This window comes from Rana temporaria, chromosome 10 (genome assembly GCF_905171775.1).
Source record: "Rana temporaria chromosome 10, aRanTem1.1, whole genome shotgun sequence".
Classification (NCBI taxonomy): domain Eukaryota; kingdom Metazoa; phylum Chordata; class Amphibia; order Anura; family Ranidae; genus Rana; species Rana temporaria.
This window is the reverse complement of record NC_053498.1, coordinates 147,374,922-147,402,249: the sequence shown is the minus strand read 5'-3', so window position 1 is coordinate 147,402,249 and position 27,328 is coordinate 147,374,922. Positions and strand designations below refer to the sequence as shown.

The 27,328-nt window shown below is 45.2% G+C and overlaps 1 protein-coding gene across 1 annotated transcript; it reads left to right on the top strand.

The window, feature by feature from the left end:
• The first annotated feature begins 600 nt into the window (after positions 1-600).
• On the top strand, positions 601-22,570 carry LOC120915887 (taste receptor type 1 member 1-like). The gene is made up of 6 exons (XM_040326700.1): positions 601-635; positions 5,307-5,610; positions 9,841-10,581; positions 14,354-14,563; positions 17,129-17,249; positions 21,256-22,570. Exons 1-6 carry the CDS (start codon positions 601-603, stop codon positions 22,188-22,190), a joined length of 2,346 nt encoding a protein of 781 aa, XP_040182634.1. The 3' UTR covers positions 22,191-22,570.
• Positions 22,571-27,328: the final 4,758 nt, after the last annotated feature.

Genomic DNA, 27,328 nt, shown 5'->3' with positions numbered 1-27,328 from the left:
TGCAGAAGTGAATGCACACGTAAGTCGCACACGCATATGTAAACGGTGTTCGCACCGCACATGTAAGGTATTGCCGCGATTGTTAGAAGGAGAGCACTAATACTAGTGCTAGACCTCCTCCTGTAACTGTAAACTGGTAACCTATAAACATCTTCAAAGCGTCGCCTATGGAGAATTTTTAAGTACCGTAGTTTGTTGCAATTCCACGAGCGTGTGCAATTTTAAAGTGTGACATGTTAGGTATCTATTTACTCGGCTTAAAGGGGTTGTAAAGGTTTAAAAAAAAAAATAATAACAAATATGTCATACTTTCCTCCACTGTGAAGTTTGTTTTGCACAGATCCTCGTCTTCCGTGGTCCCTAGGCGGCTGTCTCGGCTCCTCCCCGCAAGAGCTAACCCCCCTCTGGGAAGGGCTTTCCCAAGGGTGGTTATCTTGCGGGCGCGCTCCCATGTGATACACTCGGTGGCCATAGCCGCCGAGTGTATCCCTCGGCCCCTCCCTGGCTTGCCGCATCATTGATTTGATTGACACAGAGGAACCAATGGCTGCGCTGCTATCAATCATCCAATGAAGAGCCCACAAGAGCTGGGGGATAGCAATGCGGGATCGTGCCCACGGAGTTTCGGGGCTCAGGTAAGTAAAACGGAGGCTTGGTGGGCCGGAGAGTGCAAGGTGTTTTTTTCATCCTTAATGCATAGGATGCATTAAGGTGAAAAAACACGAGTCTTTACAACCCCTTTAACATCATCTTTCATATTTTACCAAAAAATTGGGGTGTATACTGTGTTTTTTTTTTTAGTCATTAAAATTTATTTTTTCCCAAAAAATTGCGTTTGAAAAAACGCTGTGCAAATACTATGTGACATGAGAAATTGCAATGATTGCCATTTTCTTCTCTAGGGTCTCTGCTAAAATATATATATATATATACAGTGGGGCAAAAAAGTATTTAGTCAGCCACCAATTGTGCAAGATCTCCCAAAGATGAGAGAGGCCTGTAATTGTCATCATAGGTAGACCTCAACTATGAGAGACAAAATGTGGAAACAAATCCAGACAATCACATTGTCTGATTTGGAAAGAATTTATTTGCAAATTATGGTGGAAAATAAGTATTTGGGGCCAGATTCATGAAAAATTGCGGCGGCGTAACGTATCCCCTTTACGTTACTCCGCCGCAAGTTTTCATCGTAAGTGCTTGATTCACAAAGCACTTACGTGTTAACTTGCGGCGGCGTAACCTAAATCTGTCCGGCGCAAGCCCGCCTAATTCAAATGGGGCGTGTGTCATTTAAATTTGGCGCGCTCCCACGCCGAACGTTCTGCGCATGCTCCGTGTAAAAATTTTCCACCGTGCTTTGCGCAAAATGACGTCGCCCCAACGTAATGTTTTGAAGGGCAACGTGCGTTACATCGTTTCGTATTCCCGGACGTCTTACGCAAAAAAAAAAAATTTGAAATTCGACGCGGGAACGACGGTCATACTTTAACATGGCTGGTCTAAATGTAAGCCATGAAAAAGCAGGCTTATGTTTGCGACGGGAAAAACCGACTAGCGATGATGTAACGAACGCGCGTACCTTCGTGGATCGCCATAAACAGCTAATTTGCATACCCGACGCTGGAAAACGACGCAAACTCCACCCAGCGGCCGCCGGAAAATTACACCTACGATCCGAAGGCGTACGCCTGTCGGATCTTTGCCAAAAGCCGTCGTATCTTGTTTGTGAATTCCAAATTAAGATACGACGCGGCAAATTTGAAAGTATGCCGGAGTATCAGTAGATACTCCGGCGTACTTATTCTGTGAATCTGACCCTTGGTGAATATCATAAGTTCATCTCAGTACTTTGTTATACATCCTTTGTTGGCAATGACAGAGGTCAAACGTTTTCTGTAAGTCTTCACAAGGTTGTCACACACTGTTGCTGGTATGTTGGCCCAGATCTCCTCCATGCAGATCTCCTCTAGAGCAATGATGTTTTGGGGCTGTCGCTGGGCAACACGGACTTTCAACTCCCTCCAAAGGTTTTCTATGGGAATGAGATCTGGAGACTGGCTAGGCCACTCGGGAACCTTGAAAGGCTTCTTACGAAGCCACTCCTCCGTGTTTGGGATCTTTGTCATGCTGAAAGACCCAACCACGTTTCATCTTCAATGCCCTTGCTGATTGGAGGAGGTTTGCACTCAAAATCTCACGATACATGGCCCCATTCATTCTTTCATGTACACGGATCAGTCATCCTGTTCCCTTTGCAGAGAAACAGCCCCAAAGCATGATGTTGCCACCCCCATGCTTCACAGTAGGTATGGTGTTCTTTGGTTGCAACTCAGCATTCTCTCTCCTCCAAACATGACGAGTTGTGTTTCTACCAAACAGTTCTACTTTGGTTTCATCTGACCATATGACATTCTCCCAGTCCTATTATGGATCATCCAAATGCTCTCTAGCAAATCTCAGACGGGCCCAGACATGTACTGGCTTAAGCAGGGGGACACGTCTGTCACTGCAGGATCTGAGTCCCTGGCGGCGTAGTAGTGTGTTACTGATGGTAGCCTTTGTTACGTTAGTCCCAGCTCTCTGCAGGTCATACACTAGGCCCCTCCTCCGTGTGGTTCTGAGATTTTTGCTCACTGTTCTTGTAATCATTTGACCCCACGGGGTGCGATCTTATGTGGATCCCCAGATCGAGGGAGATTATCAGTGGTCTTGTATGTCTTCCATTTTCTAATTATTGCTCCCACCGTTGATTTCTTCACACCAAGCTGCTTGCCTATTGCAGATTCAGTCTTCCCAGCCTGGTGCAGGTCTACAGTTTTGTTTCTGGTCCTTGGAGATCTTTGGTCTTCACCATAGTGGAGTTTGGAGTGTGACTGTTTAAGGTTGTGGACGGGTGTCTTTTATACTGATAACAAGTTTAAACAGGAGCCATCAATACAGGTAATGAGTGGAGGAGGAGGAGCCTCTTATAGAGGATACAGGTAATGAGTGGAGGAGGAGGAGCCTCTTATAGAAGAAGATACAGGTAATGAGTGGAGGAGGAGGAGCCTCTTATAGAAGAAGATACAGGTAATTAGTGGAGGAGGAGGAGCCTCTTATAGAAGAAGATACAGGTAATGAGTGGAGGAGGAGCCTCTTATAGAAGAAGATACAGGTAATGAGTGGAGGAGGAGGAGCCTCTTATAGAAGAAGATACAGGTAATTAGTGGAGGAGGAGGAGCCTCTTATAGAAGAAGATACAGGTAATGAGTGGAGAAGGAGGAGCCTCTTATAGAAGAAGATACAGGTAATGAGTGGAGGAGGAGGAGCCTCTTATAGAAGAAGATACAGGTAATGAGTGGAGGAGGAGGAGCCTCTTATAAAAGAAGATACAGGTAATGAGTGGAGGAGGAGGAGCCTATTATAGAACAAGATACAGGTAATGAGTGGAGGAGGAGGAGCCTCTTATAGTAGAAGATACAGGTAATGAGTGGAGGACAGAGGAGCCTCTTATAGAAGAAGATACAGGTAATGAGTGGAGGACAGAGGAGCCTCTTATAGAAGAAGATACAGGTAATGAGTGGAGGAGGAGGAGCCTCTTATAGAAGAAGATACAGGTAATGAATGGAGGAGGTGGAGCCTCTTATAGAAGAAGATACAGATAATGAGTGGAGGAGGAGGAGCCTCTTATAGAAGAAGATACAGGTAATGAGTGGAGGAGGAGGAGCCTCTTATAGAAGAAGATACAGGTGATGAGTGAAGGAGGAGGAGCCTCTTATAGAAGAAGATACAGGTAATGAGTGGAGGACAGAGGAGCCTCTTATAGAAGAAGATACAGGTAATGAGTGGAGGAGGAGGAGCCTCTTATAGAAGAAGATACAGGTAATGAATGGAGGAGGTGGAGCCTCTTATAGAAGAAGATACAGATAATGAGTGGAGGAGGAGGAGCCTCTTATAGAAGAAGATACAGGTAATGAGTGGAGGAGGAGGAGCCTCTTATAGAAGAAGATACAGGTGATGAGTGAAGGAGGAGGAGCCTCTTATAGAAGAAGATACAGGTAATGAGTGGAGGAGGAGGAGCCTCTTATAGAAGAAGATACAGGTAATGAGTGGAGGAGGAGGAGCCTCTTATAGAAGACGATACAGGTAATGAGTGGAGGAGGAGGAGCCTCTTATAGAAGAAGATACAGGTAATGAGTGGAGGCGGAGGAGCCTCTTATAGAAGATACAGGTAATGAGTGGAGGAGGAGGAGCCTCTTATCGAAGAAGATACAGGTAATGAGTGGAGGAGGAGGAGCCTCTTATAGAAGAAGATACAGGTAATGAGTGGAGGACAGAGGAGCCTCTTATAGAAGAAGATACAGGTAATGAGTGGAGGAGGAGCCTCTTATAGAAGAAGATACAGGTAATGAGTGGAGGACAGAGGAGCCTCTTATAGAAGAAGATACAGGTAATGAGTGGAGGAGGAGGAGCCTCTTATAGAAGATACAGGTAATGAGTGGAGGAGGAGGAGCCTCTTATAGAAGAAGATACAGGTAATGAGTGGAGGACAGAGGAGCCTCTTATAGAAGAAGATACAGGTAATGAGTGGAGAAGGAGGAGCCTCTTATAGAAGATACAGGTAATGAGTGGAGGAGGAGGAGCCTCTTATAGAAGAAGATACAGGTAATGAGTGGAGGACAGAGGAGCCTCTTATAGAAGAAGATACAGGTAATGAGTGGGGGAGGAGGAGCCTCTTATAGAAGAAGATACAGGTAATGAGTGGGGGAGGAGGAGCCTCTTATAGAAGAAGATACAGGTAATGAGTGGAGGAGGAGCCTCTTATAGAAGAAGATACAGGTTTGTGAGAGACAGAAATCTTGCTTGTTTGTAGAGGAGACCAAATACTTATTTTCCACCAGAATTTGCAAATAAATTCTTTCCAAATCAGACAATGTGATTGGATTTGTTTCCACATTTTGTCTCTCATAGTTGAGGTTTACCTATGATGACAATTACAGGCCTCTCCCATCTTTATAAGTGGAGGGAGATCTTGCACAATTGGTGGGGACTAAATACTTTTTTGCCCCACTGTATAATGTTTGGGGGTTCTAAGTACTTTTCTAACAAAAAAAAAACAACAAACTAATTTAAACTTGTAAACAAAAAGTGTCAGAAAAGGCCTGGTCAGCAGGTGTATAAGTAGACCCCTTTAGTGTGCATTTACCGTACTTAGCATGATATAAATCTATCTGATGCTGGATCCACTTCACAATCTATTTTACACAATCCAGTTTGTAAATGACATTTTATAACCTTCACACTTCTCCTTCTTGCATTTTCAGCACCGCCTTTAATACCCAGGGCTATCACTTACTCATGACAACAAGAATGGCCATAGAGGAGATCAATAACTCCAGCACGCTGCTCCCCAATGTCACTCTGGGCTATGAGCTATATGACACTTGCTCCGACCCCACCAACATCTACGGAGTCCTGCGGAACCTCTACCAGCCTGAAGAGCCCTATTTGAAGATGCAGAACAACTTCACCAACTACAAGACAAAATCCATCGCTGTGGTCGGACCATCCAGCAGTAGTTCTGCTTTTATTGCAGCCAGCATATTGGGCAAGTTTCTTGTTCCCCTGGTAAGATCTGTTTATCATTGTCACCATGCTGTATTAATAAGATAAAGATTTTTCAGTAGAGCTACTTATATTTTAAAGTGGTTGTACACCCTGTACAACCGCTTTCACCTACAGGTAAGACTAGATTAAGGCTTACGTGTAGGTGCTGGAAATATCTCATAAACCTCCACGGCTTAGGGACTATTTACAATAGAGACTTGCGCATTCGCCGTAGACAATGCGCAGGCGCACTTTAGAAACAGTGATTGTGCCGTTTCTAAAGGAGGTCATGCCGTGACTGGCGGCTGCGTGCACCTGCGCAGCAGTAACGTCATCGCGGCTCCAGACCAATCACTGCGCCGGAGCCGCGATACCCGGAAGAAACTCCAGGACGTCATGTCGCCGGCCGGTGCTGTGTCGGGCACCGCATCGGGGGCTTCGATCCCAGGTGAGTATTACATAATGAGCAAGTAAGCTATATGCTATGCATACTAGCTCATTATGCCTCTGTCTTGCAGGTGTTAGTTGTTTTCTTTTTTTTTTTTTTTTTAAGTGGGTTTACAACCACTTTAATGCATGATGGTCGCAATCTTAGGATCTCAAGTACAGTACAGTGGAACCTTGGATTGCGAGTAACACGGTTAACAAGCGTTTCACAATACGAGCGCTGTATTTCTAAAAATCCTAACTCGGTTTGCGAGTGTTGTCTCGCAAAACGAGCACGGTTCAGGCCAAAGCGGTGTGCAGTACCGCTTTTGGCCTATGGTGGGGGGGGGCACCAAAGCTGAGCAGAGCCGATCTGCACCGTTCAGAAATGCACACAAAGGCCCGAGGACAGCTCTGCTGACTTCGTCAAATCTCGGGACCAAAGTCTTTCTGAGGTTTGTTGAGGTCAGCCTAGGCGTCCTCGGCCCTTTTCGGCCGTTTCCGAGGCTCTCACCGCATGCGGTATTGCATGCCATTGAAGTCAATGAAGAACCAATTATTTTTGTTTCCATTCACTTCAATGGGGAAACTCGCTTTGATATGCGAGTACTTTGGATTACGAGCATTCTCCTGGAACAGATTATGCTCGTAATCCGAGGGTCCACTGTACATGCCTCACCCACAGTAAATGGCTGGAAGCAATTAGATTCCCTTCGAAGGATTGAGATCTGTCGTCTCTAGTTAAGGGTACTTAAAGCGGAGTTCCACCCAAAAATGGAACTTCCGCTTATCCCACTCCTCACCCCCTTACATGCCACATTTGGCATGTAATTTTTTGGGGGGGGGAGTGGGGGCTTCAGGAGAAGGGGACTTCCTGTCCCACTTCCTCCTTCCGCCGAGGGGCTGCAAAGGCGATTAAGCTTAATTGCCTTTTGGCAGCCCCTCCCTGTAGGCGATCGCCTAGGACACGTGACAGGTCCTAGGCGATTGCCTGTCCAATCAAACAGCGCAGCGCAGGGCTGCGCCGCGCACGCAGTGCCGCTCGCGCATGCGCAGTAGGTGCCCGGCCGTGAAGCCGAAAGCTGTCACGGCCGGGTGCCCACAGTGACAATGAAGACGCCGGCCGGGGAGGGGGGGAGAGGAGCGGAGCCCCGGCCGGCGCGTTGCTGGAACGCCGGAGCAGGTAAGTGTCTGTTTATTAAAAGCCAGCAGCTACACTTTTTGTAGCTGCTGACTTTTAATAAACATAAATATTGGCTGGAACTCCCCTTTAAGACAATTGTGCTCTTCCAACCTTGTTGTAACAGTTTGGTGACGACCCTTTTCTGTTCTAACAAGACTGTGCCCCTGTGTACAAACTCAGCTCCATAAAGACATGGTTTGACCAGTTTGATGTGGAGGAACTTGAGTGTCCTGCACAGAGCCCTGACCTCAACCCTACTGAACACCTTTGAGATGAACTGGAATGACAACTGTGAGCCAGGTCTTCTCATCCAGCATTAGTACCTGACCTCAGAAATGGGCACAAATTCCCACAAACACACCAAAATCTTGTGGGGCGCCTCCCCCAGAAGAGTGGAGGATGTTAAACCCACAGTTTGGTATGGAGGAACTTGAAAGTCCTGACCTCAACCCTACTGCATCTTTGCCCATTCTTCTTTGCATATGAAACCAAAGTATTGATTAAAAGTACAAAGCAGATTATGTACCAGCTGCCAATACCTAAATGTGTCACATGTGCCCAAAGAAAGGTTTTACAAAAAGTCTGGAAAGACTGCGATCAGGGAGGAAAGAGGGAAGCATGCAAGGATTTTGCCGCACACAAGGCAACATCCTGCAAAGGAGCAGCGAGCTGAGAAGTGGATTTCTCTTCTTTTAATGTACATGTAAAACCTTGGTTTGAGAGTAACTTGGTCTCAGAGCATTTTGCAAGACAAGCAAAATGTTTTAATACATTTTGCCTTGATATACAAGCGATGTCTTGATATAAGAGTAGCTTCATGTCACAACTGAGTATAAAAAAGAAGAGAGGCGCCTCTAAGTGTAACAATATGATTACATTTAATGAAGGTACAACATTTAGCAACTTATTGCTACACTTAGAGATGCCTCTCTTCTCTTTTATACCCTGTAAAAAAAATGCTTTGATATACAAGTGCTTTGGATTACAAGCATGTTTCTGGAACAAATTATGCTCGCAATCCAAGGTTTTACTGTACAATTAAGCTTTTATTAAGAGAAACACTGCCCCCTGGTGTTTAAAGACCTGACTTACAAATTGTCTGTTCTTTGACAAACCTTGTGTTTTTGGAGGCGCCGCTTTATTTTTTTTTCTTCATATATATATATACATTTGTATATACTGTATTTGAACTCTACCAAAAAAAAAAAATACCATATATACTCGAGCCACTGGCTTTGCATAGTATTATCGAGGCTGCAAATATGCAGGCACCATCAAGCTCAATCTCACTGCTCACTGCTCGAGGAACCCTAATGCCCCGTACACACGGTCGGAATTTCCGACAAGAAAAGTCCGATGTGAGCTTTTGGTCGGAAATTCCGGCCGTGTGTAGGCTCCATCTGACTTTTCCTGTCGGAATTTCCACCAACAAAAATTTGAGAGCTGGTTCTCAAATTTTAAGACGGAAAAAATTCCAAATCGGAAATTCTGATCGCCTGTAGCAATTCCGACGAGCAAAATTCCGACACATGCTCGGAAACAATTCGACGCATGCTCGGAAGCATTGAACTTAATTTTCTCGGCTCGTAGTGTTGTATGTCACGCGTTCTTGACGGTCAAAAAGTTCAGAGAACTTTTGTGTGACTGTGTGTATGCAAGCCAAGCTTGAGTGGAAAATCCGATCGTGTGTACGCGGCATTAGCCATCTTTGGAGGAACCCTGGTTGAGAAAGGCTGGCCTAGAGGGTGAAAGGGTAGATATCAGTTGCTTTGGTAGAAAGCCTGTTGGTGGTCAGTAGCCATTGGTCCCAAGCAGCTGGCTCTACATAGTATTATTGGTGTTGCAACTATGCAGGCACCATCAAGCTCAATAGCTCAATCTCACTGCTCAAGGAACCCTTAGCAATCTTTGGAGAAACCCTGGTTGAGAAAGGCTGGTCTAGAGGGTGAAAGGGTAGATATCAGTTGCTTTGGTAGAATGCCTGTTGGTGGTCAGTAGCCATTGGTCCCAAGCAACTGGCTCTACATAGTATTATTGGTGTTGCAACTATGCAGGCACCATCAAGCTCAATAGCTCAATCTCACTTCTCAAGGAACCCTTAGCAATCTTTGGAGAAACCCTGGTTGAGAAAGGCTGGTCTAGAGGGTGAAAGGGTAGATATCAGTTGCTTTGGTAGAATGCCTGTTGGTGGTCAGTAGCCATTGGTCCCAAGCAACTGGCTCTACATAGTATTATTGGTGTTGCAACTATGCAGGCACCATCAAGCTCAATAGCTCAATCTCACTGCTCAAGGAACCCTTAGCAATCTTTGGAGAAACCCTGGTTGAGAAAGGCTGGCCTAGAGGGTGAAAGGGTAGATATCAGTTGATGGAAAAACATTGGGGACTAATGAGAATATGTAGCCACTAAAGAAAATGATCTTAGAGGTAAGCAGGCATATTTTATACTAAATGGCCAACTGTTTTTTTGGATAGAGTTCTTCTTACCGTCTTTGTTTTGTTGAGGATATGTAGAAAGAACAAATGCCCTTTTGTTCCATTGACAAGTCTTGCCTAGACTAATCTTTTCAGGAATAACATTTAATAAGTAATTCCGGAAATGAATACTGTATTATTGACAAAACATCTGATTTGTTTTTTCAGATAAGTTACTCGGCCTCTCATGAGCAGCTCAGCGATAAGAAGATCTATCCATCCTTCCTTCGCACCATCCCCAGCGACAAGCTCCAAGTGGAAGTCATCTTAAATCTGCTACAGAGGTTTCAGTGGACGTGGGTGGCGATAGTTGGCAGTGATGACGTCTATGGCCGGCAGGGCGTGAAAGACTTGAATAACTTGGCGAGCAAGAATGGCATCTGCATAGCATACCAGGGCCTGATCCCGTACAGCACAGACACAACTGTGGTTAAGAAGATGGTGGCCAACATTATCCAGACCAGAGTCAAGGCAACTGTGGTCTTCTCAGCCTTTTTAAACGCAAGGATATTTTTTCAAGAAGTCATAAATGCCAACATCACCGACTTTGTCTGGATCGGGAGTGAAAGCTGGTCAATGGACACTCAAATCTTAGCACTCACCAGTAACAAAAGAATCGGCTCGGTATTAGGAGTTTCAGTGGATCAGGTCTATTTCCCAAAGATCCTCCAATTTGAAACGGAATATGTCACATCTCCAAAAATGAAAACCATGGGCCAGAATGGCTGCAACCAAGTCTGCCAGGACTGTCAGGCCTTCACACTGCAGACTATGCCCACCGCCACTCAGTTTGCCATGTCTTCTTCTTTCAATGCCTATTCGGCAGTGTACGCCATAGCAAATGCCTTACACAATCTACTCGACTGTGAGTCTGGACAGTGCAGTAAAAATACTTTCTACCCATGGCAAGTAAGTACCCTTTTTTGCTGCCAGAGACATTTTAGGATTTTTTGCACATGCAATAAAATGCATGATCTAGGCCTGAATATTAACCACTTAAGGACCGGACCAATATGCTGCTTCATGGCCCAAGGGGTTTTTACAATTCGGCACTGCGTCGCTTTAACAGACAATTGCGCAGTCGTGCGACGTGGCTCCCAAACAAAATTGGCGTCCTTTTTTCCCCACAAATAGAGCTTTATTTTGGTGGTATTTGATCACCTCTGCGGTTTTTATTTTTTGCGCTATAAACAAAAATAGAGCGACAATTTTGAAAAAAATGCAATATTTTTTACTATAATAAATATCCCCCAAAAACATATATAAATTTTTTTTTTCCTCAGTTTAGGGCGATACGTATTCTTCTACCTATTTTTGGTAAAAAAAATCGCAATAAGCGTTTATCGATTGGTTTGCGCAAAATTTATAGCGTTTACAAAATTGGGGATAGTTTTATTGCATTTTTATAAAAAAAAATTTTTTTTTACTACTAATGGCGGCGATCAGCGATTTTTTTCGTGACTGCGACATTATGGCGGACACTTCGGACAATTTTGACACATTTTTGGGACCATTGTCATTTTCACAGCAAAAAATGCATTTAAATTGCATTGTTTATTGTGAAAATGACAGTTGCAGTTTGGGAGTTAACCACAGGGGGCGCTGTAGGATTTAGTGTTCACCTAATGTGTGTTTACAACTGTAGGGGGGTGTGGCTGTAGGAATTACGTCATCGATCGAGTCTCCCTATAAGAGGGATCACTCGATCGATGCAGCGCCATAGTGAAGCACGGGGAAGCCGTGTTTACATATGGCTCTCCCCGTTCTTCAGCTCCGGGGAGCGATCGCGACGGAGCGGCTATAAACGAATAGCCGCGCCGTCGTCCCGGATCGCTCCCCGCGGGAATCCGACCGCCGCATGTACCGGGGGGGGGTCCCGATCGGACCCCCCACCCGCTAGAAGGCAGGGACGTACAGGTACGCCAATGTGCCTGTACGTGCCATTCTGCCGACGTACATATACATGCGGCGGTCGGGAAGGGGTTAATTAAACCCCTACACATTATGGGCTGGATTCACGTAGATCGGCGCATTGTTACGGCGGCGTAGCGTATTTACGTTACGCCGCCTTAAGTCAGAGAGGCAAGTGCTGTATTCACAAAGCACTTGCCTCCTAACTTACGGCGGCGTATCGTAAATGGGGCCGGCGTAAGCCCGCCTAATTCAAATGAGGATAAAGGAGCCGTGTTTTATGTAAATGATTTGTGACCCGACGTGATTGACGTTTTTTACGAACGGCGCATGCGCCGTCCGTGTACATATCCCAGTGTGCATTGCTCCAAAGTACGCCGCAAGGACGTATTGGTTTCGACGTGAACGTAAATTACGTCCAGCCCCATTCACGGACGACTTACGCAAACAACGTAACATTTTCAAATTTCGACGCGGGAACGATGGCCATACTTAACATTGGCTACGCCACCTAGGGGGCAGCTTTATCTTTACGCGGCGTATCTCTTACGGAAACGGCGTATCTTTACTGCGACGGGCAAGCGTACGTTCGTGAATCGGCGTATCTAGTAATTTACATATTCTACGCCGAAATTAACGGAAGCGCCACCTAGCAGCCAGCGGAAAAATTGCACCCTAAGATACGACGGCGCAGGCCATCGTATCTTAGCTAGGTTTAGGTGTATCTCAGTTTGAGAATACACTTAAACTTACGACGGGCTTAGATTCCGAGTTACGTCGGCGTATCTACTGATACACCGGCGTAACTCTTTGTGAATACAGCCCTATATATGTAAAGCTCATCCCAGGGCCGGATTAAGAACATCATGGGCCTGGTGCTGAGGATTTTGGTGGGGATTTTTATAAAAAAAAAAAATGTTGTTATAACAAATTAAATTTAAAAAGAGAGAGGGAGGAGAAGGGGGATGAGAAAGGGGTGAGGGGTAAAGGAGGGAGGATGAGAGATAGAGAGGATGTGCATGAGCATGCGTGGGAGTGGCATCAACGCAGCCCGGCCAAGCAAAGTGGCCGAAGGTACAGAACCCGTAAGAAAGACCGGGAGAAGATGGAAGACCCTGGAGAAAAAAATAGCGATAGTTTAAATTTTGTATGTAACATATTAGCGCACATGTTCATCAAATACATATTTTCAGTAAAAAATGTAATTACATTGAATTACAGTGGAACCTCAGATTGCGAGTAATGCGGTTAACGAGCGTTTCACAATACGAGCACTGTAGTTTTAAAAATCGTAACTCGGTTTGCGAGTGTTGTTGTTGTCTCGCAAAACGAGCATGATTCAGGCCAAAGTGGTGTGCAGTACCGTGTTTGGCCTGAGGTGGGGGGGGGCGCCGGAACCGAGCCGAACGTCGCCAATCAGCGCCGTTCGGAAATGCATGGAAAGGCCCGAGGACAGCACGGCTGACCTAGGCAAATCTCGAAAACAAAGTCTTTACGAGGTTTGCCGAGGTGTCCTCGGGCCTTTTCAGCCATTTCCGAGGCTCTCCGGTGACCTCCGCCTCTGGCCGCATGCGGTATTGCATGCCATTGAAGTCAATGGGGAACAAATTATTTTTGTTTCCATTGACTTCAATGGGGAAACTCGCTTTGATATGCAAATACTTTGGATTACAAGCATTCTCCTGGAACGGATTATGCTCGTAATCCGAGGTTCCACTGTAAATTTTACTGCACATAAGCACAATTTTAATATTTTACCATATTCAATTTTTTTTTTTTTTGGTAAAATATTAAATATGAGGTTGCCTTGAATAAATGGATACCAAACATGTCAATCCTTAAATCCTAGCTCCCGGTCAAATGTTCCTCAGTAATGATCCGCTCCGTGTGTCCGCAAAAGCTCAGCGGGGATCCTCTGTAAAATCCCAGCTGAGCTGGCAGCTGACAGGGCGGTCCCCGCACACTGTGCAGGGACCGCCCTGTCTTTCCTCCGCTCTCCCCTATGGGGGATCGGATGAACACGGACCATATGTCCATGTTCATCCGATCCGGCAGACGGAAGAAAAATATGATTTTTTTCCCGCCCGAAAAATCGGATCTTTGCGGAGGCAGACGATTACGGGTGTCAGCGGATAGTCATCCGCTGACACCCGCAATCACATAGGGACCAATGTATGTCCCGTTTTCATCCGCAACGGATGGATGAAAATGTGGACATACGGTCCGCACGTGTGAAAGGGCCCTAACAGCAGTCCTGGGCTCCCTAGACAGTAGAGCCCAGGAACCACTGCAGGCAGTGGTGGTGGTAGTGGGGGGTTGGGTCACGCTTTGGGAGGGCTTGTGAAGAAAGCCAGTCAGAGAGCAACATCTCCCTATTAGGGTCACAGAGAGCAGAGTCTAAGGCCCCGTACACACGTACGAGGAACTCGACGTGCCAAACGCATCGAGTTCCTCGTCGAGTTCAGTGTGGAAGCCGCCGAGATCTCGGCGGGCCGACTTTCCTCATTGAACAACGAGGAAATAGAGAACATGTTCTCTTTTCGGCCAGACGAGTTCCTCGTCGGCTTTCTCGCTGAAAAGTGTACACACGACAGAGTTTCTCGGCAGAATCCAGCTCCGAGCGAGTTTCTGGCTGAATTCTGCCGAGAAACTCGGTTGTGTGTACGGGGCCTCACACTTCCCCAATCTCTACAAAGCAATCAAACACGTTGAGTGGTGCACCTTGAGGTTTTACTGTTCACTGGTTAAATTCTTGTGTTTTTGTCCATAGCTTCTGCAAAAAGTGAAGAATGTGAATTTCACTTTCTACAATAAGACTATTAATTTCGACAGTAATGGAGACCCAGCCACTGGTTATGACATAGTCATGTGGTCCTTGAGTGGCGACACCCCAACCATCAAAGTCATTGGCTCCTACAGTAAAACTTCACAGAGGTTGCAGTTGAATGACAAACTCCAGTGGCACACCAAGGACAATACCGTGAGTTGGTTTAAGGTCTAAGAAGTTTTTTTCTAACCTTCATCCCATATGTGGGCAGTCTGTATTGCTCCCTTTCAGAGCTGGTTGGGTAATCGCTATATATTATGTTCTCTTTATGGTTGACTGCCCTTTTCCATGTGGCACAGAGTACTGGTAAAGTGATTTTTCACACTTTTGCCTAACTATGCCTAAATCTGCCGCCCCCCCCAACTTCTATTCTAACTACCCCATGGAAGGAAACTGCATATACTTACCGTTTCTGAGCGCGCTTTCATTGAGATCTCCCCTGTGGCCAGCTTCAGGGAGAGGAGAGATCTCCAACAATGGCTGAAATGCCTGTGCAGTGCAGTCACCCATAGACTTACTATGGGGCATCCATTGTTGGCTGTCCCTCCTTTCCCCTGAAGTTGCCGCTGGCAGCCAAAAACAGGACCAGAACGGAGGTAAGTATAAGTATCTTCCTTTCACAAGGTAGTTAGAATAGGTTTTGGAAGGGGAAGGCCGCATGTTTAAGTATAATTAGGCCATAGCCTGGAATTCAACTTTAATGGGTAGGCCTTAACGCCCACAGGCCGCACATATGCCTCAATGGGCGGCAGATCTTTCGGTGCTAAGAGCATGCCGACTCCCAGCACAGCTCCCGGTCTCAGGTAATAATTGGGAGGTGGCAGGACTAGCTGCCCATCAAATGACCACTGTGACAGCCAATCGTAGTGGTCACATGATCAGAAAAAAACTTGCACTCCCTGGGTGTAATATCCCAGTTAAAGGGGAGGCCGGGGGCTGGGCAGGAGGGGGTTATAATGTCGATGTAATGTCTACAGTTATTTTCAGTACTACTAACCCTGCAGCTTTATTTAAAAAAAATACATGGCAATCTTAGCATGAAGCTCCTAGGTAATACTTTGTATTATGGGGTGATAATGCTCTGCCCGGTCTCTCAATTGTTCTGCTGTGTTGCCACCTGGTCAAAAACACTTCCAATGGAGGTTACTGGCAAATTAAACCCACATGTTTCATGGTGGTCTCCATCAGGAAACCCACCCTGAAAAATACCGAGCATCACTGGAGTGCATGCTTACAAGATGTGGATGTAAAGAGACTGCAGGAGATCAATGGTATGGAGAAGCAATGAAGAAAAAAATAGAGGCAAAGGCGTTTTATTAACAAAACATTTCCAGTTGTTTATGATTAATTGTGCATTAGCAAACCGAATGGAACCGTTGTAATTTACATCTGCTTTAAGAAAATTTTCTCTGTGGCCTTAAAGTGTGTGGTCACTGCGATTAAAGCATAACCTCTGTGTCATTTGGGTGGTATAGATGAAGGCAGGCAGAGATATTTAATAGATAATATACTAAGGGCCCCCATTACAGTGAGGTTTGTTTGATACACTATTTACAAAAAGCTTTGCGGTTACTTGACCATCACACCTATATGAGCTTACTGGGCATTCCTTTCCAAAACCTTTGGCATTATTATGGCGTTGGAAGGGTCTCCTTTGTGGCTATAACATTGTTTAATCTTCTGGGAAGGCTTTCTACAAGATTTTGGAGGGTGTCTGTAGGAATTTGTGTCCATTTGTGAGGTCAGATACTGATGTTGCATGAGAAGACCTGGCTCACCAGTGGGGTTCCAATGCATCCCAAAGGTGTTCAGTAGGGTTGAGATTAGAGCTCTGTACAAAACCCCTGAGTTACTCCACACCAAACTGGTCAAACCATGCCTTTGTAGAGCTGGTCCAAACAGGTCTTTATGGAGCTGGTCCAAACTGTTTAAACCATGTCTTTATGGAGCTTGTCCAAAATGGTCAAACTATGCCTTTATGGAGCTGGTCCAAATTAGTCAAACCATATCTTTATGGAGGTGGTGCAAACTGGTCAAACCACGTTTTATAGAGCTGGTCCAAACTGGTTAAACCATGTCTTTATGGAGGTGGTCCAAACTGGCCATACCAGATCTTTTATGGAGGTGGTCCAAACTGGTCAAACCATTACTTTATGGAGGCGATCCAAACTGGTTAAACCATGTCTTTATGGAGATGGTCCAAACTGATCAAACCATACCTTTTATGGAGCTGGTCCAAATTGGTCAAACCATATCTTTTATGGAGCTGGTCCAAACTGGCCAAACCAAATATTTTTGGAGGTGGTCCAAACCATGTCTTTATGGAGATGGTCCAAACTGATAAAAACCATACCTTTTATGGAGGTGATCCAAACTGGTCAAACCATGTATTTTATGGAGCTGGTCCAAACTGGTAAAACGATGTCTTTATGGACCTGGCTTTGTACACAGGGGTACATTCATGCTGGAACAGTAAAGGGTCTTCACCAAACTATTACACGCTATTGTGTAACATTTCATGGCCAAACACCTTAACTTAATCGTTGGGAAGGATGTTCAATAGTGTTCTTTGATTTTGAGCTCCAGGAGCTCAACACTTTTGGTTCTGAAAACAAGTCTTAATAACAAAGTTATAACAAGAGGCTGAATGGGGACTAGCCGTAGCTCAAGGTTCAATTTCAAAGTAAACCAACCATTTCATGTTCTCTTTGCACACAGGTACCAGAATCAGTTTGTTCTAAAGAATGTGGAAAAGGAGAAAGAAGGGTCCAGACTGGGTCCCACACCTGCTGCTTTGAATGTATCCCCTGCCCGAAAATGAGTTTTCTCAACACAAGCAGTGAGTTACTAATAACTATACTTACATATATGACCATTCAGAAAAAAATAAAGTCCAGTTCTTGTAATTCTATATTAGGAGGTGTTTCTGGTACACATCTGGAGTTGTCTTAAGACATTTTCTTACAGGATGTTTTTACTGGACTGTCTCTCTGCCCCCATAGACAGTCCTGGGCTAGAACTCACCAAGTATTTATTCCATCACATGAGAGAAATGGAACTGAACAACATGTTCCTCCATATCTGAAAGTACTAAATATTATCACTGCCCCATGGTTGAAGGAGGAGTATGTGCTGCTAAGGGGGAGAGTGCAAGAAGGCAAATGTGTTGCTATGCCCTATGTGGAACATAGAATCCAAAGAATCTTCAGAATCCAAGACTTCTGGAAATGTTGGATTCCTAGTTCCCCCTGTTCAAAGTGGTTACTCCTGCCAGCTGCTACATAACTGGAGGACACAGTAGTGATGACAGCATGAGAAGAAAAGAACTAACTGTGCTCAACCAGGTGGATCCCGTATAATTGTGAAGGCGATGGTGCTGCGGCTAAGGCCCCTGTAAACCTTTCCAACATATTGTATGCAAAAGCTTGCACTCAGCTATGGGCTGAACAATCTTTATTAGATCACAGGATAAAAACACCACAGGACAGTGCTAACGCGTTTAAGCCAGAAAAGGTCTTAGTCTGGCAAAAATGTGTAAGCACTTTAATCCTGTGATCAAATAAAGAAGATTGTACAGCCCATTAACGAGTGCTGGCTTTTGCATACAAGTAGTGACGAAGGGGCTGGAGGACTGTACCAGTGACCACAGCGGGGGACCAGGAAATAGACACTCCTAGAAATGTGTCAATTTCTAAAGATTCTTCATGATCTTTACAGCAGGGATTGCCCTCACGGGTGGTGAGAAGTTTAGGATACATTCTCGGCATGGAGTGTTTGGTGCCAGAATGAACTCCTGTGCATATGCAGGAGTTACGTCATCCTGTGCCGGCCAATCAAAATGGCCAAAGACCTGGCAACTTGAAGAGGTAGGAGAAAAGGTACTAGAACCAGCAAGGGATTTTGAGGATGTTGGACTGTTGCTGGGGAGGTAAGTATTTGCAAACGTTAAAGACGCTTGGATACCAAACCCAAATCCCATTGAAATCAATGGGAGCCAAATCTTTCAAATCAAAAATTAACATTTTCTGGGCTAAAAGGTTTCTCAAAAAAATAGCAGGGGGTGGGCGCTGTACTGGGGAACATATGCCAGTCCAAAAAAATATATATTTTTAAAGAAATTTCTTTTGGCGGGGAGCTTTAAGTCCGATATGTATTTGAGGGGGTGCCCCATGCAAAAAAAAGACTTGTGAATCCTTATGAAAAAAGAAAAAAATGCATGAGGTCCTTCTAAAAATCCATACCAGACCCTTAATCCGTGCATGCAGCCTAGCTGGTCAGGAAAAGGAGGGACGAGGGGAGCATGCGGCTTCCCCATCCTAAACCATACTAGGCCAAATGCCCTCAACATCATCCCAGTGAGAACTCGCCTAGCAAAACACCTTTTCACCATATTTATGAGGACAAAGGCCTCATCCCCATAACCCTGGCCTGGGGCTTATCAGAATTGGAAGCCCACTTTTTAAATAAAATACCAAAATTTAATGAGTAAGAGGCACATAAAAACAAAGAATACATAAAAAAAAAATTGAACCTAGAAATAACACCCAAATATCTGACAAGGAAAAAAAAATGTCCCTCATTTTTAATCTATCATCAATAAAGATGCCGGCTGACAACTAAATAAAAAACCCAACAAACCCCGTACACACAGCCAATCTGGATGGTTCAGCTTGACTTATAAAGGAAGAGGTGGGGATAGTAGTGACAGTGTTGAACAAATATGACCATTGGCCATGACCTAGGTTTGGAAAGAATCCCTGGCTCGTCTCTAATCAAGACTGGTCATACAAAATTGTAACCGCTTAAGGACCGCCTCCTGCACATATACGTCGGCAGAATGGCACGGCTGGGCACAAGCACGTACAGGTACGTCCTCTTTAAGTGCCCAGCCGTGGGACCCGGTCCGAAGCTCCGTGACCGCGGGACCCGATCGCCGCTGGAGTCCCGCGATCGGTCCCCGGAGCTGAAGAACGGGGAGAGCTGTGTGTAAACACAGCTTCCCCATTCTTCACTGTGGCGCCGTCATCGATCGTGTGTTCCCTTATATAGGAAACCACAATCAATGACGTCACACCTACAGCCACACCCCCCTACAGTTAGAAACACAGATGAGGTCATACATAACCCCTTCAGCGCCCCCTTGTGGTTAACTCCCAAACTGCAATTGTCATTTTCACAGTAAACCATGCATTTTAAATGCATTTTTTTCTGTGAAAATGACAATGGTCCCAAAAATGTGTCAAAATTGTCTGAAGTGTCCGCCATAATGTCGCAGTCACGAAAAAAAATCGCTGATCGCCGCCATTAGTAGTAAAAAAATAAAAATAATAAAAATGCAATAAAACTATCCCCTATTTTGTAAACGCTATAAATTTTGCGCAAACCAACCGATATTTTTTACCAGAAATAGGTAGAAGAATACGTATAGGCCTAAACTGAGGAAAAATTTTTTTTTTTATATATATATTTTTAGGGGGATATTTATTATAGCAAAAAGTAAAAAATATTGAATTTGTTTCAAAATTGTGGCTCTATTTTTGTTTATAGCACAAAAAATAAAAACCGCAGAGGTGATCAAATACCACAAAAAGAAAGCTCTATTTGTGGGAAAAAAAGGACGCCAATTTTGTTTGGAAGCCACGTCGCACAACCGCGCAATTGTCTGTTAAAGCGACGCAGTGCCGAATCGCAAAAACTGTCGGGGGTCTTTTAGCTGCCTAAAGGTTCGGGTCTTAAGTGGTTAATCTCCTGGCAGATAAAACAGTAAAGTTTGTAAATTGATCCTATATGTTTAGCTGTGTGGCTGAAGTTCTGCTTTAAATTTCTTGTAAGACCCAGAAAGGAGATTCCATAGGAATCCCCAAAAGAATATAGGAAAAAATAACAACTGCCACGGAACACCACTACTGTAGATCAGTAGCTGTTCTGGTGGAGAACAGGGATAGGAAGAAGATCTGGACAGCCACACTCCAAAAAGTGCCTTTTATTAAAAAAATGGGATCAGAAATACTGCACATGACACAGCAGAACGGACAGAAGAGCTGACGCGTTTCACACTATCAAGCACGTCAGCTCTTCTGTCCATTCTGCTGTGGCATGTATTTTTGATCCCATTTTTTTAATAAAAGGCAATTTTTGGAGTGCGACTGTCCAGAACTTCTTCCTATATCATTGATATATGCATTGCCAGCACCTGTGGCTTCTAAACTGGAGGAGAGGTTTATGCCCTGTACACACGATCGGATATCTGATGGATTTTTTCGATGGATATCCGATGAAGCTGACTTTCATCAGTCTTGCCTACACACCATCAGTCAAAAATCCGACCGCGTCCAACGCGGTGACGTAAAACACTACGACGTGCTGAGAAAAATTAAGTTCAATCTTTCTGAGCATGCGTCGACTTGATTCTGAGCATGCGTGGATTTTTCTTCCGATGGAGTTCCACACAGACGATCATTTTTTTCTATCGTTTTTTTTATCCATAGGAACATTTTAAAACATGATCTATTTTTTTTCACCGATGGAAAACAAACCGATGGGGCCCACACACGATCGGTCCATCGGTCCGTTTTCATCAGACAAACCGATCGTGTGTACAGGGCTTTACTGTTGTCTGACCTACCTGGAGCATTATATCCCTTTCCCTGGTGGAGAACTGGGTTGGAAAAAGTAGACAGAGGAAAGTTATATGGAAGGAACTGTACATATCAAGATCACTTCAAGTGTATACATTTCCTAGTGTCTATGAGAAAATTAGTTTTGGGTCAGCTTGGGGCTTTTGATTTACAATATAACTTTACTTAAGTAAACAAAATGACAAAATCAACATTTATGTTCTCCAGATCTATATTTGTGTCAACCTTGTGGAACTGACCAGTGGTCACCAATAAAAAGTGACATCTGTTACAACCGAACAGTGGAATACCTACCTTGGACTGACCCATTGTCCCTCGTTCTTCTCACTCTTGTTACATTGTTGCTCTTAGTGACCATAGCAATAGCCGTTATATTCGTGATCAATCTAAACACTCCGGTAGTGAAATCTGCAGGAGGGAAGATGTGTCTGGGGATGTTAACGTCTTTAGCTCTCTCTCTTTGCACAATATACTGCTATTTTGGCAAGCCTGGAATTATCACGTGTATGGTGAGGCAACCCATCTTTGCCGTGAGTTTCACCGTCTGCTTTGCTTGTATCGTGGTCCATGCCTTTCAGATCGTGTGTATTTTCAAGATGGCTTCCCAAATGCCTAGAGTTTACGAAATCTGGGTGAAGAAGAACGGCTCGGACGTCTTCATTGCCGTCAGTTCCACCATCCAAGTTCTGATCTCCGTTGTGTGGATCGTGGTGAAGCCTCCAAGGCCTGTAGCAGATTATTCCACCTTCCCGGATCAGATCATACTGAAATGTTCCGAGACCGTGTCTGTCGGCTCCATCGCTGAAATTATTTTCATTGCTTTCCTCAGCATGATATGTTTCATCTTCTGCTACATGGGGAAAGATTTACCGGCAAACTACAACGAGGCCAAGTGCATCTCATTCAGTTTACTGGTCTACTTCATCTCATGGATCGGGTTCTTCACCACGTACATCGTCTATCAAGGGAAGTACCTTGCCGTGGTCAATGTTGGTGCCGTGCTCTTCAGTGTTTTTGGGATCCTAGCTGGATATTTCACTCCGAAATGCTACATCATTCTGTTCAGACCAGGAATGAACACTACGGAACATTTCCAGAGTGCCATCCAAGATTACACCAAGAAACAGTCCGCACATGAGTAATGATCAGAGGAGCATTACTAAGTCCATCGGGCTGATGATTATGGAACTATGTAGAGCAGGGGGTAGGCGACCTGGGGCCCCCCCAGCTGTTACAGAACTACAAGTCCCATCATGCCTCTGGGAGTAATTGTAACAGCCAGCCTTGTAATGCCTCCTGGGAAATGAAGTTCAACAACAGCTGGAGGGACCCAGGTTGCCTACCCCTGATGTAGACTGACTACCTAGAAAAGCATTGTTTGTAAAATTAAAAGAAAATCTGAAAACTGGGGCTGGAGGAAACTGTCATAGAGCAACCAATCACATTCCAGCTGTAGTGTTTTTTTTTTTAGCTTTATTGAATAGCCCAGTATTACATATTAGGGTGTTGACATAAAAGGGGTTAATTTACTAAAACTGGAGAGTGCAAAATCTGGTGCAGCTTTACATGGTAGCCAATCAGCTTCTAACTTCAGCTTGTTAAATTAAAGGGAGTTATAAAGGTTTGTTTTTTATTTTCTAAATAGGTTCCTTTAATCTCGTGCATTGTTGGTTTACTTACCTTTTCCCTCCATTTCCCTTCTAAATGTTTTTTTTTCTTTGTCTGAATTTCTCACTTCCTGTTCCTCCTCAGTAAGCTTGCCCCCATCATCCGAGCCGTTCTGGCTGGGGGTTAGTCAGCATGCTTGCCCCCTCCCTTGGGACTACATCCCTGCGGGGAGACGCTGTGAATGTTCACAGGCAGGGATGGACTGGCCATTGGGACTACAGGGAGTTTCCCGGTGGGCCGATGACTCAGTGGGCTGGCTTCAGTGACAGCGTACTACCACCCCCCTCTGCTCCTCTGTCTCTCCCTCCCCGCAGCGCTCACCTGGGGGAAACAAAGAAGCAGGGGGAGGACCAGAGGAGCATGGGGGGAGGGGACAGACAGCTATGGCCTGGGAGTTTCTCACCTCTGCCTAATCTTGTACCATAAGGGGGGGCACCAAACTGATTCTTTCCCCCGGGTGAAATAATGTCTAGCCTCCCCACTGGTACTGCCTATAAGAATACCAGTACCAGCCGTTCTACGCTAATAAAGTAGAACGGCTAGTGGCTAGTGAAGGGGGAGAGGGGGCTTGGGTGGCCAGGGGGGTGCGGGAGTTGTCAGGCTGCCATGGGAGAGACCTGTCAAAGTGGGCCAGTCTGGATGAAGTCCAGGGCCAAATTTATGTCCCAGTCCAGCCCTGTTCACAGGATGTAGTCCCAAGGGAGGGGGTGAGCAGGCTGACTAACCCCCAGCCAGAACGGCTCGGATGATGGGGACAAGCTTACTGAGAAGGAACAGGAAGTGAGAGATCCAGACAAAGAAGAAAAAAAACATTTAGAAGGGAAATGGAAGGAAAAGGTAAGTGAACCAACAATGCACGAGCTTAAAAGGAACCTATTTAGAAAATAAAAAACAAACCTTTACAACCCCTTTAAGCTTTGACAATAAAAGCCGGAAGCCGATTGGTTTCTATGCAGAGATGCCCCAGATTTTGCACTCTCCAGTTTTAGTAAATCAATCCCAATATGTATCTGTTTATATATGTTTATTAACCACTTAGGGAGCAGATTCTTAGAGTTTTTTCGTTTTTTTTTAGTTTAACACACTGAGAATAATAAGAGAGTGCCTTGCCATTCTAGTCTATCGGGCTGTGTGTTTCTACCGATGCACACAGTGTAGGAAAGCAGAGCTTTAGTCCCCGCATACAAGGAGTTGCTCCATACGATTCCGCAAGAGAAAGGAGCCACCCTGGAACAGGCAGTGGTCATGGCACCAGCTTAAACAAGAAACAATATGATAAAGGAGCTGCATATTCAGTGATTAAATCAGCTGCTGCAAGTGCCCAAAAACTGAGGCTGTAAAGCTTAATAGGGATAATTATATTTTCAGCATACTTACATTGGTCCAGATTGGCCCAATGTAAGTATACATACTGTATGCAGGGCTGTTGTTAAAAATCATGGGGCCCCATACAGCCTACCTGACAGGGCCCACGCCTTCGGTAAGATAGGGGTCAAAAAAGACCCCTGATGTCTCATATTTGAGATTGAGGATAGAGATTCCTCAGTCCCTTTCTCTTCTGCCTCAGGTACGCTGGAGATAAAATGAATAGGGAGTCGCTGAGGCTTCCTGTTTATTCCCAAACTGAAGCATAGTAAACACAACTGACTATGCTTCCGTGATAAATGGACACAGGAGAGATTTCTACCGATCGCTCATTATGTTGATTCAGAAAGGAAGGGACCAGTAAATAGGGCATATTTACATCCCCCCCACTCTCTATTCTGAAACAATCCCCCCTCATGTGCCTGCAGCAGCAGCCAGTAGGCGAGGAGGGGAGCTGGCAGGGAAGGGGGGCCCAGACAACAGGGTCATAGGAGGAAAAGATAATGATCCCCCCGCAGTGCAGCAAGAGGGGGGAAAAAAAGTGTAGGAGAAGCTGACAGCGCTGCAGGACTATTGACAATAAAGCAGTACAGCTGGCCCTTCTACTCGACAGGTGCCCGAGCCCAGTACAGGAGAACTGACTGTACTGCCTTACGAGCGGCCCTGTACATAGGGGTTTAACCAGTTAGCCTCACCCTCTTCCTGCCCAGGCCAAATTCCACTTTGGGCGCTGTCACACTTGCACATGCTCATGTAACACTGTATAAATAAGAAATGTATATCCTTTTGTTTACATAAAATAGAGCTTTCTTTTGGTGGTATTTAATCACCACTGAGTTTATTTATTTCTTGCTGAATAAATGAAAAAAAATTATTAAAATTGTTAAAAAAAAAAAAAAAAAAAAGACTGAAAATTTTGAAAAAATAAAAAAGACTGAAAATTGTGAGGAACAAAAAAAAAAAAATGAGTTTTTCTTCATTTCTGTTATAAAATTTTGCAAATAAATAATCTTTCTTCATAAATTTAGGCAAATCCGTATTATGCTTCATTTATTGCGGGAAAATGACCCAAATCAGTGTATATTATTTAGTCTGTAGGAGAGTCCACAAACTATGGTATATACGGGTTCTTGCTCGTCTTTTTGTTTCTCTGGCATCTTGTGCACCAGACGGGGTTGTGGCATGCCCTCATCCCAGCCTTTGTAAGGGTGTCTTTTTTTTTTTCCATTATTCTCCTTCTTCAGTCAGTGTGAAGGGCTACTCTTACACTTTCTTCTTCTACTAGTTCTACGGGTTATTTGGGCATCTGTTGGGATAGCATGCTTTTATTGGCATCTTGCTGAGAGATAGTTTGCCTGACTTAGGATCCATTATCTGCTCCAACCATGGAAACTCCTTTATCTGGGTCCAAAGCGTAGGAGTAATGTGGCTTGGTCCTTCTGTCAGATCAGATGGTCTGTTTTTTTCTCCTTTGGGACATGTTCTTTGATTGTTCAAATTCTTCTTTGGGGTTCTGTTATTCTGAGAATTGGCTTAGTAGCCTTTTTCTGTCGACCACACCTCGTTGTTGCTCTTTTTTCAGGTTATGTTGTTCAAAATATTTTGGTGGATTGCTGATGGGTTCCCACAGCCTTGTGCCGACACAGGCTCAATGTTCTTTAGGTATCGTCATTACCTTTAGTGGTAGCATCTCTGTCCTGGTCTGGAGCACCAGGTTTGATCCTCTGTGGTCTCCCCTTGGTCTTGCCAGTTCCCAGTTAGGGTATTGGTCCCTTTGTGTTCCTAACCATTTCTAATACCATGTCGAAGGCTGTTGCCCAGTTCTCCATTGGACTGGTATAGGACATTCCTATTCTTTCTGAATTCTTGTGTCTATTGATGGATGAAGGAGAAAGTAAGATTTTTGTACTTACTGTAAAATCTTTGGCCCGGATTCACAAAGCACTTACGCCGACGTAAGTGCAAATATGCGCCGTCATATCTATGCGCCGTGCCCACAAACTAAGATACGCCTAAAAACAGGCTTCATCCGACCGACGTAACTTGTCTACGCTGGCGTAGAGTGGGCGCATATTTACGCTGGACGCATGTGGCGCTCCCATTGATTTTCTATTCATATATGGAAATGAGGGAGATACGTCGATTCAAGAACGTACGTGTGCCCGGCGCATGCTATACGCGGTTTGCGTTAGGCCCCGTACTCACGACCAAACATGTCTGCTGAAACTGGTCCGCAGACCAGTTTCAGCAGACATGTTTGGCCGTGTGTTGGCCCGAGCGGACCATTTTGGGACGGATCGGACAGGTTTCCAGCGGACAACTGTTTCCCGGACTTGTTTTAAAACAGTCCGCTGGAAACCTGTCCGCCCGGACATGTACGGTCGTCTGTACAGACCTACCGTACATGTCCTGCCGCCCGCATCCCTCGCATGCGTCGAATGACTTCGACGCATGCGTGGAAGCATATTTAAGGCGGCCCGCCCACGTCGCCGCGTCATTGTCGCGGCGACACCGCGTCATCGACGCGGCGACACCGCGGACACGCCCCGCGTAATGTTTACGCGCGGGCTTCTGTTCGATGGTGTGTATAGCCATCGAACAGAAGTCCCCGGGCAGTCCCCGGCCAGACATGTCCGATGGAAACGGTCTGCAGACCGTTTTCATCGGACATGTCCTGCCGTGAGTACAAGGCCTAAGTCGTATATCCGGCGTAAAGTTATTCCCCATAAAGGAGGTGTAACTCAGCAGCAGACATGCAAAAGGTCTGCACCAGGGAACTTGAGCCGTCGTATTTTACGTTGGACGTGAATATGGCTGGGCGTAGGTTACGTTCATGTTGTAGGCAGTGATCCGTCGTATCTTAGGGAGTAGATCCGACGTGATACTGCGCATGCGCACTGGGATGCGTCCACGGGACGGCGTATGCGCCGTTCATTATACGTATCTGTCTGAGACTCAGCCCATCATTTGCATGGGTCACGCCTACTTCCACATACGCCAGCTTACGCCTAGGAAACCCAGCGCAGATTTGACAGCACTGGCTTTGTGAATCCAGTGCTTGCCTCTCTGCGCTGCGTCGGCGTAGCGTAAAGAAGATACGCTACGGCGGCATAAATATGCGCCGCCGTTTGTGAATCCGGGACTTTGTCTTCAAGTTTGTTGAGGGACACAGGTCTCACCCTTCTGTGTCTCTATATTTTCCCACTCTCCTGTTGAGTAGAAGGGGTTTAATACAGGGGTCTGGCTT